At 59.9% G+C, this 17,074-nt stretch overlaps 1 protein-coding gene across 3 annotated transcripts in view; it reads right to left on the bottom strand.

The window, feature by feature from the left end:
- Nucleotides 1-17,074, bottom strand: part of RASGRF1 (Ras protein specific guanine nucleotide releasing factor 1) — a 37,231-nt gene that overhangs the window by 3,977 nt on the left and 16,180 nt on the right. Inside the window, exons 5-24 of one of the 3 annotated variants that reach the window (XM_074880132.1) lie at nucleotides 16,461-16,714; nucleotides 15,285-15,364; nucleotides 14,599-14,792; nucleotides 14,022-14,131; nucleotides 13,056-13,174; nucleotides 12,521-12,681; nucleotides 11,631-11,694; nucleotides 10,214-10,350; nucleotides 8,979-9,061; nucleotides 8,164-8,412; nucleotides 7,445-7,815; nucleotides 6,796-6,921; nucleotides 6,220-6,390; nucleotides 5,728-5,840; nucleotides 4,982-5,094; nucleotides 4,388-4,448; nucleotides 2,117-2,220; nucleotides 1,652-1,736; nucleotides 1,183-1,380; nucleotides 522-601 (exon numbers count right to left, since the gene is read on the bottom strand). In XM_074880132.1, coding sequence (XP_074736233.1) covers nucleotides 522-601; nucleotides 1,183-1,380; nucleotides 1,652-1,736; nucleotides 2,117-2,220; nucleotides 4,388-4,448; nucleotides 4,982-5,094; nucleotides 5,728-5,840; nucleotides 6,220-6,390; nucleotides 6,796-6,921; nucleotides 7,445-7,815; nucleotides 8,164-8,412; nucleotides 8,979-9,061; nucleotides 10,214-10,350; nucleotides 11,631-11,694; nucleotides 12,521-12,681; nucleotides 13,056-13,174; nucleotides 14,022-14,131; nucleotides 14,599-14,792; nucleotides 15,285-15,364; nucleotides 16,461-16,714 — 2,873 coding nt within the window. The remainder of the gene's footprint in view (nucleotides 1-521; nucleotides 602-1,182; nucleotides 1,381-1,651; nucleotides 1,737-2,116; nucleotides 2,221-4,387; nucleotides 4,449-4,981; nucleotides 5,095-5,727; nucleotides 5,841-6,219; nucleotides 6,391-6,795; nucleotides 6,922-7,444; nucleotides 7,816-8,163; nucleotides 8,413-8,978; nucleotides 9,062-10,213; nucleotides 10,351-11,630; nucleotides 11,695-12,520; nucleotides 12,682-13,055; nucleotides 13,175-14,021; nucleotides 14,132-14,598; nucleotides 14,793-15,284; nucleotides 15,365-16,460; nucleotides 16,715-17,074) is intronic. The other 2 variants (XM_074880133.1, XM_074880134.1) reach the window with 2 other exon arrangements.

Genomic DNA, 17,074 nt, shown 5'->3' with positions numbered 1-17,074 from the left:
AGCGCCCCGCACACCCACGGCCCCGTGCTCCCCCGCTTGCCTCCAGCAAACACCGGGTGAGGACGGTTTGGGGAGCCAAGAGCTGGCTGCACCTGGTGCCGTGGCGGGGCGGGCGCAATGCCCGGAGCCCCCCGGGTGTGCTGACGGTAAGGTCCATGCTAGCGGCAGTGACATGCGCTGGCTGGTGGGAAATGAGCTAAATCTGGTACCCTTTGGGGTTTCAACTATGAGTCTGGAAGGGGAGGGGGGAAAAAGAACTTTCCCGGTGTCTGGCAATGACTTCCCCCTCTGCAAACCCTTTTATTCATGTCTTTACACACCGCTTACTCAGGATCGCTTTGCAAGCCGTTGCCCTGTGGCTGTTAAATGAGATGCACATTAGCGCAGGCTCTGAAATGATCTGGTGAGCGAAGCCCTGGCCCGGTGCGGGAGCCGGGGTGGGGTCCAGGCCCCCCCAGCACCACAGGGCCCCGCAGACCCCCACAGCAGCAGCCACAGGAGGAGAATCGCTGTTCACTCACTTTTTCAGTGCCTCCCTCAGGTTCTTGAACCTGCCCTCCGACGACACCAGCTTTTGTAGCTTATCGATCAGAGCCTTTGTCTGCAAGAAACCCAAAGTGTCGCTTGGAAAAGGCCCTGGAAGAAACCCCACACGTCACCCCCCTCCGGCTGCTCAGCACCCTGGTGGGTACAAATCCTGCCCTGGCCACTACACCCGGTGCCGGAGGACGTCCATGGGAGCTGAGGACTTGAAAGCAAAGTTCCTCCATCACATAACAAGACAGGCGATGCACTTGTTTCCTTCCCCTGCCTCCTCCTCTGTCAGAGCCTGTTTTCATTTACAGGTTTATCACTTTTCAGGAAAAAGACGGTGTTGCAGATTGAGAGGAGCCCACACAGCAGCTCTGGCTTGGCAGCCGCTGGCCCCCATCAGGCTCTGCACCGTGCAGGTACAAGCTATTTCTGTTCAAGTAACTCATCACGAGAATTCATTTTGCTCATCTATAATTGGTCTGAGAAGCCCAAAAAGCCAGTTTAAAGAAGGGTCTGTGCGTGTGTGTATACAGCTACAAAAAGGTTTCTTGAACCGCACATCTGACCTGCAGGATGAAGAACAAACCCGACAGCAACGCCGGGCCTGACCCACAAAAACCTGACGAGGGGTCAGCCCTGCGCCCCTACCTGCTTGGAGACCTTGAGCCAGGTCTTCTTCAGGCGGAAGATGGCACTGCGGTTGAGGGAGGAGGTGATCTCCAGCACCGCGTTGTAGTTGTGCAGGCACCTGCAGATGTCCGCCACCGCCACCCACTTCTCGATGGCGCTCACCCGCGCGTTGATCTCCTCATTCCGGAGGATCTCCGACGCGATCAAGTTACTGACCTTTGGGGAGACACCGGAACCAGCCCGCGTGTTTGGACGATTTTAGACAACAGCTACGTGTCCTCCAGCCTCGCAACTGTTCTAAAAAACATTTCCCCAGCAGGAGCAACCACACCAGGAGATGCTCCACCTGCAACTGGTCCCCAAGGCATGTAACATCCACGGGGGCAGATAAACCCCGTATATCCCACCTCTGGCTAACGCTGGGGTGGGTCGGCTGTGCTGCCTCATCTTTGCCTCTCTCCCCATCCCCCACTGTGGCTGCACTTACATCATTGAAGTGTTTTGTGTTCTTCATGATGTAGGGAGTCCTTTCGTTCTTCTCAAGCTTCATCCAACCTTGCCCAAAGAACTCTCTGCAAAAGACAGTGTTTATTTCCCATTTTTCTAGCACGCCCAAGCCCTGCAAGCTCCACTGCACCCACATGGGATAGACATGCCGGGGCCTTTGCCCCCCACACTGCCAGAAAGGGACCGCACGAACATGCTTGAAAGTGTGATGGATGTGGGAGGCTCTACCTGAGCTGGTCACCCCAGGGATGCCAGCAGATAAGCCACCGGCTCAGGCCTCTGAGCTGGGCTTGAGCCCAGCCTGGGCTACCTGCGAAGCAGGAGGCAGCTGGGAAGACTTTGCACCCTCTGGGTTAGGCCAGGCCAGGCTCAGCCATGGGGGAGCAGGCAGCTGCGGAGCCCTGGGCGACCAGAACAGCCCTTCCCCACTCATGGGATCACTCACTCGTAGGGGATCTTCTTGAAGACCAGGTGATCCAGCAGCGTCAGCTGTTCCGCTATTTCCAGGGCCGAGTGGTTTTCAAAAGGTTCTGCTTTGACTCCCTCAGCCTGAGCGACAAAGGCAATGATGGGGGCTCGTTGCTTAAGAGCACAGTAAGAACTTCTACATTTCAAGCACGCAAAACCAAAGCCGAAGTCGGATTCCCAAACCAGAGGCTTTTCCCAGCGGAGCTGGCATGTGTGGGGCCGCTGGTCCGACGGCCCTGAGGCACCACATCCCTCATCCTGCCAGCGCTGAGACGTGCCGGCTTCCTGCAGCCCCGCTAACCTGGCGCTTTTAATTACGATATCGTCCGTGCACATGTACAGACACAAAATTAACTAATTTTCCCTATTTAAGTAATTAGGTGTCAGCTACAGAACAGATCCCCACGCACCAACTTCTGCAATCGCTGCCTTTTTGCTCTACATCTGTTTAATTAATGAAGCACCAGGGGATCCCAGCCGGATCCTCATGCCCGGCAGCTCGGCCAGCCCTGCCAGCACCACTCCGCCAGTGCCCGTGGGGCCAGCAGCTCCTGGACCCAGCCGCCACTTGCACAGCTCTTCCAGGGGATGTCCAGAAAAGCAGGAGAACAGGGACATCCCCCATCCCTGCTGCCTGGCTCTGCCCAAGCGGCACTTGCGGGCACGGGGGGACTCAGGGTGCCCCGTGCTCAGAGCCGCCGGGGCTGACAGCGAGAGTTGGCAGCCTCAGACCTGCACGGAGTGTGCAGGGGCCTTGCCAGCCCCAACTCGGGGTTCTCCCAGCAGGGAACTGCCTAAAAACCTGCGGCAACACCCCTCCTCCTGAAGCCGAGCAGCGTCAATCCTGTCAGGGGTCCCAGCAGAGGGGATGGAGCCTCCTGACCCCTCCCCAGTGCTGGGAGCGGGGCTGTATCCCTGCGCTGCTCAGAGCGGTGGCACTGGGCACGTTGCCGTGTCCCCTGGCCAGAGGCAGCGGTGCGGGGGGACGGGGGTGCAGGGGGACCGCACTGCGGCGGGGCTGGGGGTGTGGGTGATGCCGTGGGCAGCTGAGCCCCCTGCTCTGGGGTGCTGCTGTGCCCTGAGAAGAGGCATCACCTCCCTCCAGCACCCTCTGCGAAGAGGGGTCTGGGGAAGGCTCCAGGCACCCACAGGCCAGCCAGGGCCCGGCCAGTACGAGTTAACAGCCCATTGCAAAATCCCCTCCTTTCGGGAAGGGGGTTGCGAAAGCGGCTCAAGGGCCCGTGGAGAGGCTGCGGGGGGGTGGGTGGGTGCGCACTCGGGGGGTGCAGGCTGCGGGGGCACACCCAGAGCTCAGGGTGCTGCTGCCCTCAAACCCTGGGTGGGCAAGTGGCACTGGCGGCACTCCGAGCACCCCGGAGGACACCCCAGCCGAGGGGTTGGCACACAGCACGGTGCACCCCCCCAGCTCACGAGGAGGGGCCGGGGAACCCACAACCCCCATCAGCCCAGTGTGTGCCCCGAAACCCAGGGCTCCCTCGTGTCCCCACCGCGCTTTGACTGCAGGGCGCTGCTGCTCAGCTGCTCAGCCTGAGGGATGGACCAAAACCCTCTGGTTTCGTTTGTTGTCGCTTCTTCAAAGGAAGTTTCCAGCAGCCCGGGTTGCAAACAGCTCGAAAAACCCCCGAGGGGCCTCAGCCGCTCCAGGAGCCAGACCCAGACCCAGGGCCCAGAGCTGCTGTTGTTTCAGGTGCACCAGGCCGCTTTAAAGTGGCTCTTGGGTGTTCCTGGGAGCTGACTCTGTTTGTTTTTTAAAGCAGGAAGGCGGAAAGTGCCCTGCAGCCACCCTGACAGTTTTAAACTTATTGCACGTTCCCAGGGCTCTGCTTCCACCGACGCCAGCTGGGCCAGCACCTGTCACTTGGAACCAGAGTGGCAGCAGTGGCGTGGGTTTGGGGACACGGGGGACACAGTGGAACCCCACGGGGTTTTCCTGCATCCCTGGGGCAGGCACGGCTCCGTGCCCACTGCAGCCATCCTGCCAACTGTGTGGGAGGACTAAACATCTGGTGGGCTGGATTAGTGTTGCCTCTGCCCACAGCAGATCCAGCTGTGCTCACAGCTGGCCTTGTCCCCGGAAAACTTTTCCCTGCTTCGCAGCCATTCGCCTGGACGGGCTCGGGGAACTGCTCTCCACCGAGCCAGCAGCACCAGAGCGTGGGGATCTTTCGCTGCTCCCCCACCACGACGCCAAGCTACCAGGCAGAGTGACAAAGGGAAGGGTAGTTACCATCTGTACGACCTCCTCCAGGGTTATCTGGTTGTCTCCTGGGTCCTCCTGGGTCAAGGTCCTGTGGCATGAAAAGGCAGCGTTACTCTGCGGGGAAAGCATCAGACCTGCACAACTCGGACGCAGCTGCAGCACGGCTTCGTGGTTTTTCACAGATTAAACACTTGGCGTGCATAAGAACGCTTCTAAGTCCCATTTCCCGTTTTAAAGACAAAAAAAACCCCTTGTTAACCGAGGCCCCAGCTGGCCCCGCATGCGTCACCCTGCAGCGTCACCGGGCACCCAGCACGGGGTGGCCCTGGGGCCGTCCCACGGCCCCGCAGCGGGAAGGGCCGTGGCCTCACTGGGGTCAGCACCACACCACGGCCACGCCTGCATGTCTACGGGTGCGAGGGGGGGTCACGCCTCAGCCCCTGTGCGGGTCCCGATGCACCAGGGGGATGGGCACAGCCATCCTCCTCCTCCTCCTCCTCCTCCTCGGCACCTCCAGAGCGCCAGGCCCCGACCTCATGCCTGCTCTGACCCCAGGGAAGCAGCTGCCGAGAGCCCAGCACAGCATCCAGGAGAAGCCACCTCCCCACCACGGCCCTTCACCTTATGATGTTGGCGGCTGCCTTCCTCTCCTGGGTCAGGAGCTCGGGGTCGTGAATCACCTCCTCCAGAAAGCCGATCACCCTGAACTTCAGCTCCTCATTGCTTTCAAAGTCCTGCCAATGCCAGCACAGGCACCACGTCAGCACACTATAACGCGGGTAACATAGACACCCAGCAGCTCCGCTCCCCACCCGCCTCGACCCGGCCACGACCGACAGCCCCACACTGCCTCTTCCCTGCAAAATCCCAGCCCACGGTGCCCGGCAAACGGGAACGGGCCAGGAAGGCACCAGGCTCATTCCGTCCCATTGCATTGGCATCGCCCAGCTGGGAGAGGCACGGGGGCTTCCCAGGGACACCCAGCACGGCACCACTCCCTGTGCACCCAGCAGCCAGCGCAGAGCGGGACAGGGACAGTGAGGAAAGCCACATGGCTTCCTAACCCCAACCCCAGCCTGAAACCCCTGAACAGGAATCAAAGCCAGCCACACCACCTCCACGAGCCCAGCCAGGGGGTGACTGCAGACCCCAGCTCCCCCACTCTGCACGCCAAATATGCAAACGCCACCATCCCACCGGCCCCCCACTCCCCCACTTCACAGTTTTCACCTCCTCCCCGTGTCTGCTCATTTGTTTCATTAAATTAAAAAGCGCCAAATTGTCTTCCTGGCTGGAGCCTGGCTGAGGCACCTGACACGTGGCCGAATTCACGCCGGTGGGGAGGGAGGGTCACCCCCCCGACCCACCTGCGAGTGTTTGGAGACCCAGTGCCGCAACACATTGAGGACCCGGTTGGTGGCCGCTCTCCGGATCACGAACTCCTTGTCCCCGTTCCGCTGGTCCGTTGGAAAGCCTGAAACTGCCAGCGATCCCTCAGCACAGCTCCAGCTCCAGAGGGAATCGCTTACGGATATTTTCAGGACTGCTAAAAGGAGCAGCCCCATTGTTCCGAGCGTCCCTAAGCTGCCTCTTAACCGCAGGCAGTGGGGAGGCTCCACGTTACGTGGTAGCGGGGTGCTCAGCTGTGGGCACGAGGAGCTCAGCTGCCTGTGACCCGCATGTTCCTGGGCAGCCCCCGTGCCCGGGCACCCAGGGAACACAGCCCAGAGCGGGTGGGTGCTGAGCTGTGGGTGCTCTGGGCTCCCCCTGTCCCAGCCAAGGGCAAACCAGCTGACTACGGTAGAAATGAGCACCCCAAAAACGCGTCCCCATGCTCCCGGCAGCCGGGGGCAGGGTACCTGCACTGGCAAGGGACATCCTGCGGTACTTCTCCTTGGTGGGGGTCCCCTCGTTGGCTCCCGCCGTGGCGATGGCAAAGGCGGAGGCAGCGGACAGGGCGCTGCGGGTGCTGTCGAGCTCCCGGCAGGATGGCATGACCACGCCGTTGTTGTAAGAAAACAACGAGAAATCTGGCGGGGAGAAGAAAACCAACACAACTTCGGAATTAAGGCATGAGGGTGATGAAGATGGTGTGAAAACAGCTATAGGGGAGACTCCAGCAGAAAAATCGATGCCTGATGCCAGTCCAGGCTCACGCCTGGAGCAGCATTAACTCGCTCCTAAAGTGCCAGCTCAGCCCCGAGGTGGCAGGAGAGGGGTGAGAAGACCCGGTGAGATGCACAGACCAGCTCTGCAATACAGGCCAGAGAGTCCAGCATTTCCCTGTCCCCTTGCAGGAAAATAAAGGGTAAAGTCCTGCTCCTTCTCACAGCAGCTTCAGTTTTACGCCTGCAGCTGTAGCAGCTCTGCAGGGGCAGGTTCAAGGGCATCAGGCAGCCCTGGGTGACCCCCGAGCAGGACAGGTCGCTTGTTACCTGATGAATTTTTGCACTTGATGGACTTGGGAGTCGTCGGAGATTTTGTTGGGGAAGTTTCAGCTTCTGCTTCATCGCTCTGGTTGGGATCCGTGTCCGACTCTTCCCTGACAGACACCTCTGAGCCTGGGAGGGACAGGGAACCCGGTTACCATCACCGCTGGACATGTGCACAGTGCAGCCGCGTTTCAGCTCTTCCAGATCTTCCTAAAGTCTGAATCATCCCAGTTGGGCCCACAGCAACCCAGTACAGGAAAGGTACAGAGTCCTGCAATTACTTTGGATGGTTTTGGGGTGGATTTTTCTTTTTTTGTGGTGGGGCTTTTTGGGTTTGATTTGCTTTGTTTTGTTATTACAGCTTTCTAAGCTTTCAGGCAGCAACGCTGTCACCACTGCCATCACTGTCACCACCACCGCCACCCTCTCCCCAGCACACAGGGGGCTGCTCGTGGGGCTGGGGACTCCCCCCCACCAGCACACAGCCCAACCGCCTGCCCCAGCCGGGGGCTGAGCTTCCCCAGACCCCCTGTGCTACCTGGCCCCTCGCGCGTGTCCCTGTACCCCCGCAGAGCACCCGTCAACACCGGCCCCCTCCCTGCCGGCTGCCCAGGCCAGACGCCCACCCGCCCGCAAACCCCCAGCGACTCACTCTGCTTGCTCGGCAGCGACTCCTCTTGCTTTTCTGAGGTGGCTTCTCCTTCATCCGGGATTTTGTTGGGATAGTTACTGGACACGTAGAGTTTGTTTATGTCCAGGGTGGTCTTGCTGAAGGGAGCCATGGAGGAGTACATGCTGGCGTAGCCGTTGGAGGAGCAGCTGAGGGCAGCCAGGTCCAGCGCCTTCCCTCCCGTGATGATGGGGATGTTGAGGGAGAGCTTCCTCCGCCGGCTGGGGGACGAGGACTTGGTGATGGAGAGGGGGGGAGGTGAAGAGAACTTGCGGTTGGCCCTGGGGGACTTGGGGGGCTCGCCATACAGCAGCTTGTTGTTCTGGCTGTTTGCGAACAGGAGCTCCAGGGACCTTGGCGGAGAGACGGGGAAAGGCTCAACTCACACCTACTCCGGTCGTGGGGTCCCCACTGGCGCTGGGTCTCTGGGGCAGCCCCCCCTGGGCTGGTGCGAGCCCCTGCTGCCCCGCTCCCACCGCTCAGCCCCAGGAGCGGGGACACCCGCGGAGCCCCGGTTCATCCGCTTCCCCCATTTGCTGGTATCACAACTCACGGGGAGCGGGTGAACCGGGGCTGGGCAGCCAAGGGCTGACTGGGGACGGACGAGGGGACAGAGCCCCCCCTCCATAACCCCCGCCAGTCCTCGGGGGCAGGACGGGTCACTGGCACGGGCACCACAGCGATGCCGCATGCAGCCTCACCGTGCGGGGATGGCGCTGATCGGCTTCTTGTAGATGGTGATGAGCTTGTCGAGGACGACCAGGGCGGTGGTGAAGACACGGTACGAATGCAGGAACGTGTTCAGAAAGTCAATGCTCAGGAACCGCAGGTCCGTCAGCCTCTCCAGGAGCCGCTCCACGCTTGCATAGCGGATCTGCAGGACCTTGCAGGAATTCATCGTTTTACTGAACCTAATGTCAACATCATCACAATACAAGCTGGCATCAGACCTGCAGAGAAACAAGATATCTGTGGTTCCAGCCTGGAACAAAACCAAGAGCTGCTTCGCACGAGCAGCTTCCCCCCTAGCTGTGTGGGGACCACGAGAAGCGGTACAGGTCCTCGGCAGCAAAGGAGCCTCGTTCGCACGGGGCGTCCCTACGTAAAACGCAGGCAGGAATATTCCCAGGGGAAAGCCAGGAAATTCGCACCCCGGCACGGGTGGAAACACTGCACAGTGCTCAACAGGCAGAGGTTTGGGCAAAAAACGTGAACGACTGTCCCCAAGGGACACCCACGAACCAAGGCCCTTCCCCGCCTGTGACACCACCCCTTTACTATTATTATTTTTTCTTTGAGCTCTCCCTTTCAACTTTCCCACCTCCCTGAGTACAGTCCTCCACAAATCTCCTCTCCCAGCTAATTAGCGCTCCTAATCAACGCACTGGGAACAGCACACCCAAGCGCCTGAGCCGCGGGGCCGCCTTTCGGTGGCGTTCGGCTGGCACGGGAGCTGGGCCATGGGGCTGGGCAGAGCCCGGCGCTCTCGGCAGCGCCCGGCCGCGGCAGCACTCACTTGATCATCTGGGGGACGGTGACCTTGGAGTTCTCCTCGAAGGCGTTCATCATGAGGCCGTTGCAGCGGATGTTGTCCACACACTGGAAGAGATGCGGGCAGGAGGTGGGCGAAGGCGGCGAGGATGGCCCCGCTGCCTGCTCGGCTTGGATGCGCCAGACGAGAGCCTGAGCTTGGCCTTATCCAGGCAAAACCCATCCTTGCCACCTGCATCCACACGCCTGCGGAGCTGGGAAGGGAAGAGCTTCTGCCTGAAAACAGGAGCTTTGCGCTCAGGGTCTCCACCCTGGTCTGGGGCAAGCATCACACAGAGCTGCTCCCCAGCTCTCCCAGTACGGCTCTGGCCCCGGCTCCAGGTGGGCTGACAGACACAACAGCACTGACAGAGTTGCTAGAAACCTGCTCTCATTTTTTAGCACCATAATTAAACTCCCCTCACAGCCTGCATGGAGGGAGACCTGACACACAGCAGAGCGGCACCGGCCCCTTTGCTGGCTTTGCTGGGCTGGAGGCCCCCACGCAGGCAGGACTGGCCTGGGCCCAGTGGCGAGCAGGACCAGGAGTCATCTCCCCGCATGGGGAGTCCCAGCTCTTGCCCATGGCTCTCCTTGAGGAGCGATGCTTGGCAAGGGGATGCAGGCAAGGACACGGTACAACAGAGGTGGCCAGGAGGCAATCCCTAGCTAACCAACAATTATTTCTCTTTCTCCCACCCAGGAAAAAAAATATCTTCAAAGTCATTTGCATAAAGCAAATGAAGAGTGGGTATAAATTGTTACCATGCGTCTAGGTCAGAGGAGGAATCCAAACCACGTATCTACGTGTGTGGGCAGAGCACCGATGATGGGACAGACCCTGCTCCCGCCTGCTGCAGCTGCGGCACCCTCCTGCTCCACCTCCTCCTCTCCCAGCTACTGGACACCAGAACGCTTTCGGCGATGGCCGGGCTCCCAGCGCACCCCAGCTCCCGGTCACCGTGCTCCCAGGGGACCCAGGGCTCGCTGCTCCACCTGCACGGTTCACACCGGCCCGACGCAGCAAGGCCTCAGCCCGCGGCAGGTCCCCAGCACCCCGACAGCACCCAGGGCCCCACAGTGAACGCCGAGTGTTCATTCCGGGTGCCCAAAGCTGCTGCCGCAGCCTGCGCAGGGGCAGCCCAGCAGGAATCCCACAGGGCCTGTGCGTCCCCGGGGACTCTGCACCCCGACACCTCCTCCCTGCCCGGTCCGTCCTACCTGGCTGATGTCGCTGGTCCACGCAGCCTTCTCCTGCCTGGACGAGGCCACCAGGATAACCGTAAAAGACGAGGAATCTTTAGGCTCCACCACGATTTTGAAGTCAAGATGGTCAATGTCTTGCCCTGATGTTTTTGCTTTGGAACAGAAAAACCACACACAGTGATTGTGAAAAGATTCCCCCACCCTCTCCCCCTCCGGTGCAGGTTTGTTAAGGTTTTAAGGAGCTCGTTGCATTTTGTGGGTTGCCTGCAGTGAGGACAGGACAGGTTTGCTGGGCAAAGGCTCCGTGTTTGCAAAATAAAATCTGCACGTCACAAGTGCAGCATGGCCTCGCTGCTGGCGCCTGGGCACCACGTGCCGGGGGGGGACCCGGCTCCCCGGCGTGCGTTAGGAAACAGCCATGAGGACAAGGGTCTTGGTTTCGGCTGGGATAGAGTTAATTTTTCTTCTTAGTAGCTGGAATAGTGCTGTGCTTTGCTTTCAGTGACAATGACGCCGTAATACACTGATTTACGGTCGTTGCTACCAGATCAAGGTCTCTCCAACTCCCCATGTCCTGTCCATGTGTGGGTGCACAAGAAGCTGGGAGGGGGCACAGCCAGAGCACCAGAGCCAAATTAGCCAGTGGAATATTCCAGATCATGTAATGCCATGCTCAGATAGAAAGGAGGGGTGGCCGGGAAGTGGGGGGTTGTCTCTCACTTCCAGGATTGCGACTGTGGGATCTTGATTTTTTTGGGAATGGGCTGGGTATCAGTTGGCGGGTGGTGAGCAGTCGCATTGTGCATTACTCGTTTGTACTTTCTGTTATTGTTATTGGTTTATTTTATGACAATTACTAAACTGTTTTTATCTAACCCACGAGTCTCCCTTTACCCCCCCAATTCTTTCCCCATCCCTGGGCAGGGGGAGGGTGAGTGAGCAGCTGTGGGGGTTGGGCTGCTGGCCAGGTTCAAACCACGACGGCCCTTTTTGGCACCCAACATGGGGCCTGAAGGGTTGAGGTAACAACAGATCAGATCCCTACGACAAGAGAAGGGAGCCCATGCTTTCTGACAGGCCTGCGGCTGCGCGGGCACGGCTGCCGGCATCCAGCACCTTTGCCTTTTCCTGCTCGCTAGCACCGAGCTGGAGGCAGCTGCCTGCCTCGGGAAGGTCAGATTTGCATAACTGCACATCTGTTTGGTTGGCAGTAAATAATTTACTTAATTAAACCCACCCAGTAGATCATGACTTCCTTGAATCTATCCAGCATCTCAATTTGCTCCGACTACTGCCACGGTTGGTTCCACACCCCACGGAGGGATGGCAGCGATGTCACCGCCTCGGTGACAGTGGACACCGGCAGCGCTGGCCACGCCACCACCACTCCCCCCCGCCACGGGGTGACCATGCTGCAAACCCCCAAACCTACCATCCTCGTCGGTGCTCTCCTGCTCCTCCACCAGCGTGCAGTCGATGAGGGAGATCACGCCGTTCTGCAGGGGTGGGAGTTGGGGCTCAGCGGCAGGATCCCCCCCGGGGGGGCTGGGGCTGCCCTGGCCCCCCGCCCTGCGTCACAGCCCACCGCCCCGGGGATGGGGACGGGGACAGGGACGGGGTGATGCTGCTGAGGGTTTCGGCCTCATGCAGCCCGTGGCCAGCGCAGCGTCTGCTTTCGCTGGGAAAGAAGCAGTTACTGACGGCTGGGATATCGTGGTTTTCCTTGTATAACTGATCAACTAATTTGTTTATAAATTATTTAATATGAGCTTTAAATTAAATTTTCCAAAAGCCTGTTGTTGTAATTATCAACTCTTTGCCATGGACTGTAATTTTTCAAACTGATAATTTAATGCCAGTAATGAGCAATTTCTGTCAGATTCTTGCTCAATTAACTGCAAAACTTCCACCAACAAAAGCGCGAGTCTCGGGGCGGGCTGGAGTGTTACGTACAAACCTGGGCTACCATTCCAGTTTCTCCCTGACTAGATTGCTGCTGCTGCAAACCAGGAAAAATTCTTTTACCAAGAACATGCAATTTCTCATCTTTGCCCGCGACTCAGAGCTCTGCACATCGTGGACAAGGCGTCTGGACCACGCGAAATAAATCCGGCTGCCCGCCTGCTCCCAGCCCGGCCCCCCCAGGAGGCTGCAGCCCCGGGGGGGGCTGAGGTGGCCCCCAGGCCCGTGGTGTCACCAGCCTCTGAGCCTCCCCACACCCCAGCCTGTGCCCCAGCACCCTGGGAAGCAGCACCAGCTCCAAGCCCAGCGGCCGCCAGACCCTTTGCTGGGGGCTGCCGAGCCCCTCCCTGCCCTCCGCACCTTGGTGAGATGCAGTTTTCCCCCCGAGCCCCTGGTGCAGATGATCAGGTGCTTGGAGAAGAGGAAGCACTGCCGCTCGCCCTCCTTCTTCAGCGAGAGGGAGCCCAGCCGCCCCCGCGTGATCTTCCCTTTCTCCGACATCGGCACTTGGATGAGGGACCCTACAGAGGGGAGAGGCCCATCCCTGGCGTCGGCATCGGGGGCAGCTTCGCGGGGCATCGCTGCACGCCCATGACATGGCCCCAGCCCACCCCTGCACCCATGGCGCGGGGGTGCTCCTCTGGGACCCAGCGTGCCCAGGAGGTCAGGATGCGTCCCACTCCGTTTCTGGTGGTAGGAAATCAGGAACAGCTAAAATGCACCTTCTGCTCCGTGACACAACAAAACGCAGTGCCAGAGCCTGAAAGTGAGGGGCTTTGGGGCAGAGAAAATTCAGAAACGGGATGTTTTAAATGTCACAGCTTGGCAGAGGGCTGGGGGCCGCTGGGCGCTGTATCAGCCGTGGAGGGCAGGGACGGCGGCACAAACACGGTACCTTGTCTTACGAAAGTCTGGCTGGTGTCCAGCAGAATTTCACACCCTTCAATGATCATCCTCTCTATCGCCAGATTTTTTCGGATATTTTCGGTCTCACTCACTTCATCGTGCATTATCCTGAAAGAGGGAGAAAATGGGAGCTCGGATGAGATCTGCATCAGTCTTCCCAGCGATCCCTTTGGACACAGGGGAAGGGCTGCACTAGGTGAGACCAAAACTGAAGGAATATTCAGGGAATTACCAGAGTCAGCGGTACCTATACAGACCTGGGAGCCCAGGAGGTAACCTACACATCAGCCTGGACTCTACCTCCAGATTTCTAAATATTGACACACAAGTGCTTCTTGCTCGGAAATCACAAAATTCAGATTTAGGGCAGACAGATCCTCCCCCTGTCACCAGCCCCCTCTGACGTCCCTGCTCCTTGAGGATTGGGAAAAGGGATGGAAACTCTTTTTAGGGATTGCCTCGGGACTGAGGGCGCTGGCACGGGACACACGGAACGCTTTGGCCTGTGGCCTGCGGATGGAGAGGACTGGAAATGGGGAATCGTGGCCGATTCCCAAGCGGTCATTGCTGAGAGCTCGGAGTCGCTCGGGCCCTTCCCGCAGGGCAGCCCCCCAGCACCCAGCCGTGCCAGACGGAGGAGGGCAGAGCCCGACCTTCAGAGCCATCCCAGACCCCAGGACTCGTATTTCATCATTATGGAGCCCTGGAAAATGCAGCCCCCGGGCAGAAGCAGCCGGTGCCCGTCCCACCCGCCCCAGGGACTGGTTGGAACGGGAGGGCAGGAGACGGCACAGGCAGGTCTCAGCCTGGGGAAGGCAGAGGACGAGGGCCACGGGAGGGCAGGTCCTGGCTAAAACAGCACCGGGCACCTTGGGCGCGGGGCTCTGCCTGCTGCCTGCACCCGAGCTGTGGGCAGGGCACGTGGGCGAGCAGGACAGGCAGCAGTGAGTCTGACCTGGAGAGCTCTTCCAGCTTGGACTTGGCATAATCCAGGCTGTTCCTCTCCACATGCTCGTGGGGGGTGTGAGCCAGCAGCTCGTGCAGCGTCAGGATGTACCTGGGGATCTGCGGCACAACAGACGGAGCCGGGCATCAGTCGCGGCGCAGGGTGGGGGGATGAAGAGGGGCACAGAGGGCTGTGGGTGCCCACCCCGCACGGCTCCTGTGCCTCGGAACCCCTGGTCTGGGTGGTTAAGAAAGCTTCACAGCTCCTCATGCTAAAACTTAATGAGGACGGGTAACAGCGTGGGGCTAATGAGGAGGGGTAACAGCATGGGGCTTTGCCCAGCACCCTGCTGTGCCCCCGCCACGACCCAGAGCCGTGGGGTAACTGGGGAGTTGGCAGCTTCACCCAGAGCCCTCCCGCAGCAGCGACGAGCCCTAAGCCAGTCCCAGGAGCAGCGTGGGGTCCAGCCCCAGGCTATCTTCACCCCGGCTTTGCCTCCCCAGCACCCAGTGCCTGCTGTGGGGGCTGGGGTTGTCATCGCCCAGCCCGCCCCTGTGGCGGCATCGCTGGGGCCGATCCTGGTCACCTGGAACATGGGGTAGGTCAGGAAGGTCTCCAGGGTCCTCTCCTCGCAGTCAGGCTTGGCCTCGTAGTGCTTCAGCAGCTTGTCAAAGTCCCGGTTCTGCTTGCAGTGGGCCAGGATCTGCAGGCTGTACTGGTGGTTCCTCACGAACTCCTGGTAGATGTTCAGCATGGGCAGCAGGATGTCGAACAAGTCGGCTGTGAGCAGAGAGGCAGTGGGGAGGTGGTGACGGCCCAGTCCTGGGGTCCCGGCACAGCCCCCTCCAGCTCCCGACCCTCCTCACCCTGGATCCCCCCCTGGATCCCCCCCTGGGGCCTCGTGCTGCTTGTACAAACCCCAATTCTGCCCAGTTTGGGTTTTAAAGACACCCTGTGGAGCTGGCTGCGGGTCTAACTGGCCGCAGCAAAGCTCTTCAGCATTAGCTCTCCCGTGCGTGGCCCAGCCCACCCCCCCCACCGCCCGCCAGAACCAGGAACGCAGGAATTGGGTTTCTCTGGGTTTTTTTCAGTCCTTGCCTCCACAACCGACACGGACAAGCAGCGAGGTGCCGCGCGATGCGTTTCACTGCTGCCGCCGGTTAGCCAAATGCCCGTTGAGTTGCATGAGGAGGAGGAGGAGGAGGAAGCACATGGTGTCGGCTCTGCCAGCGAGGGGGAAGGAAACACAGGGAGGGGGCAACACACACTCACCCAGCACTAGCGTCGGCCAGCTGGATATCCTCGCCTTCAGGCCTTGGTAAAAGATTTGGTGCAAAAACATGATCGTTTCGCTGGAAGATAAACCAAGGTGAAAAGACAGATGAACGAGTGGCGAATAGTGAGTAATTAGACAAAATCTTTGAGCCTGTCTGCCTCCCTGCCCTGACACTGCTGCCCACCCAGGGCACCCCTGCTCTCCCCCACCTCGGCAGGACAGGGTGCTCCTGGCCAGAGCTCAGAGCTGGCTCCGGGTCCCCCACTGCTCACTCTCCAAGAGCCCTTACAGTGAGGAGCCTCCTCTGGGCCGCGGAGCCACAATAAGGCAGAGGAGGGGTGGTCAGGGGTGCTCGTGCTGTTGGCACCGGCCCCAGGCAAGGTGCTGGCTTCACACAAGCTCAGAGGTGGGGGTGAACTGGAATTTGGCTGGCACCCCACACAGTCCGGGGAGCTCAAAGCGAGGGCTGCAGAGAGGGGCAGGAGCGAGCGCCGGGAGCGGGGAGAGCTCCACTCCCCGAGGGGCGGGTGGCTGGCACCCCCAGGGCTGGCAAGACTCGCCACTGGTACCGTCTGTGGGACGGAGCCATTGCAGCTGCCGTTAACCCTGGCACCTCTGCTGGCACGCTGGGCAGCGCTGCGGCCCGGCTGGAGTCAGGGCAGGGTTAGACTGGCTCTTAGGAAGCATTTCTTTCCAGAAGGGGTTGTTGAGCGTTGGAATGGGCTGCCCAGGTGGAGTCCCCATCCCTGGAGGGGTTTAAGAGTCGGGTTGACCCAGCGCTGAGGGATCTGGTGGAGTTGAGAACGGTCAGTGTGAGGGTCATGGTTGGACTAGGTGATCTTTGAGGTCTTTTCCAACCAAGATGATTCTGTGATTCTGTGAGTCAGTGAGTGCCACCTCCCAGCTCTGACCCCGTGTCGCAGCTGCAGGAGAGGCTACGCCTGCCTGCTCCATACCACCTTCCCGGAGAACTGCGTCCTCCCCGCTCTGTTACCCTGTCGTTACCTGCGGGCTGCTACAAATGCCAACGGACAGTGCCCTCCCCATTGCCCAAGCTATGACCCCACACAGACAGGCTTGGGGCAGCCCCCCGGCACCAAGCACCCCAACACCCATTGGGCTGCGGACACCAATGCCTGCCTGGAGGCTCTCAGAGCCCGGGACGGACTCACCTGTTGAGGAATATGCTGCTGACGTCATCGTGCGTGATGGGAGGCTTCTTGGAGCTGGCTGCCATCCGCAGCGGCCGGAGGAAGTTGTTGACGAGGATGTGGAGCTGCTGGACGTACTCGGCCTCTGCCTCCAGCATGCTGAAGACGACCTGGTTCCTCTTGCGCATGCTGTCGGCATGGGGGGACCTGATGTAGTCCTGGATGATTGTCTTCCACTTCCTCCGGCACAGCCATCCCCGCAGGAAGCTCTGGACCTACCAGGGGGGCAGCGGCCGCGTTAGGGTCCTGGCCAACGTGCTGGGCAGGAGCCCCATGCTCGGCACAGGGCCGGAGCCACAGTTCTGCGTGAGGTTTCCCCGGCTCTGTGCCGAGGTGTGCACAATGGGGCCTGATACTGGTGCTGCTCTGAACCCTCCCGGCTGGGGAACGAACAACTACTCATTGAAATGCATGTTGCAGGTAACATCCTCTTTCCCTTTTTACAAAGATACACGGAAGACTCCTACGAGAAGCAAGGATCCCGTGGTAATTCCTGACCTCCCCAGGCACGATGCTGGGCACTTTCCACATCTTTGGGCACCCAAACTTGCAGAGAGGCATTAAGTCACCTAGAA

The sequence above is a fragment of the Strix uralensis genome, chromosome 11, assembly GCF_047716275.1.
Source record: "Strix uralensis isolate ZFMK-TIS-50842 chromosome 11, bStrUra1, whole genome shotgun sequence".
Taxonomy (NCBI): domain Eukaryota; kingdom Metazoa; phylum Chordata; class Aves; order Strigiformes; family Strigidae; genus Strix; species Strix uralensis.
The sequence above is the reverse complement of the archived record's forward strand: the minus strand, read 5'-3'. Positions and strand labels throughout refer to the sequence as shown.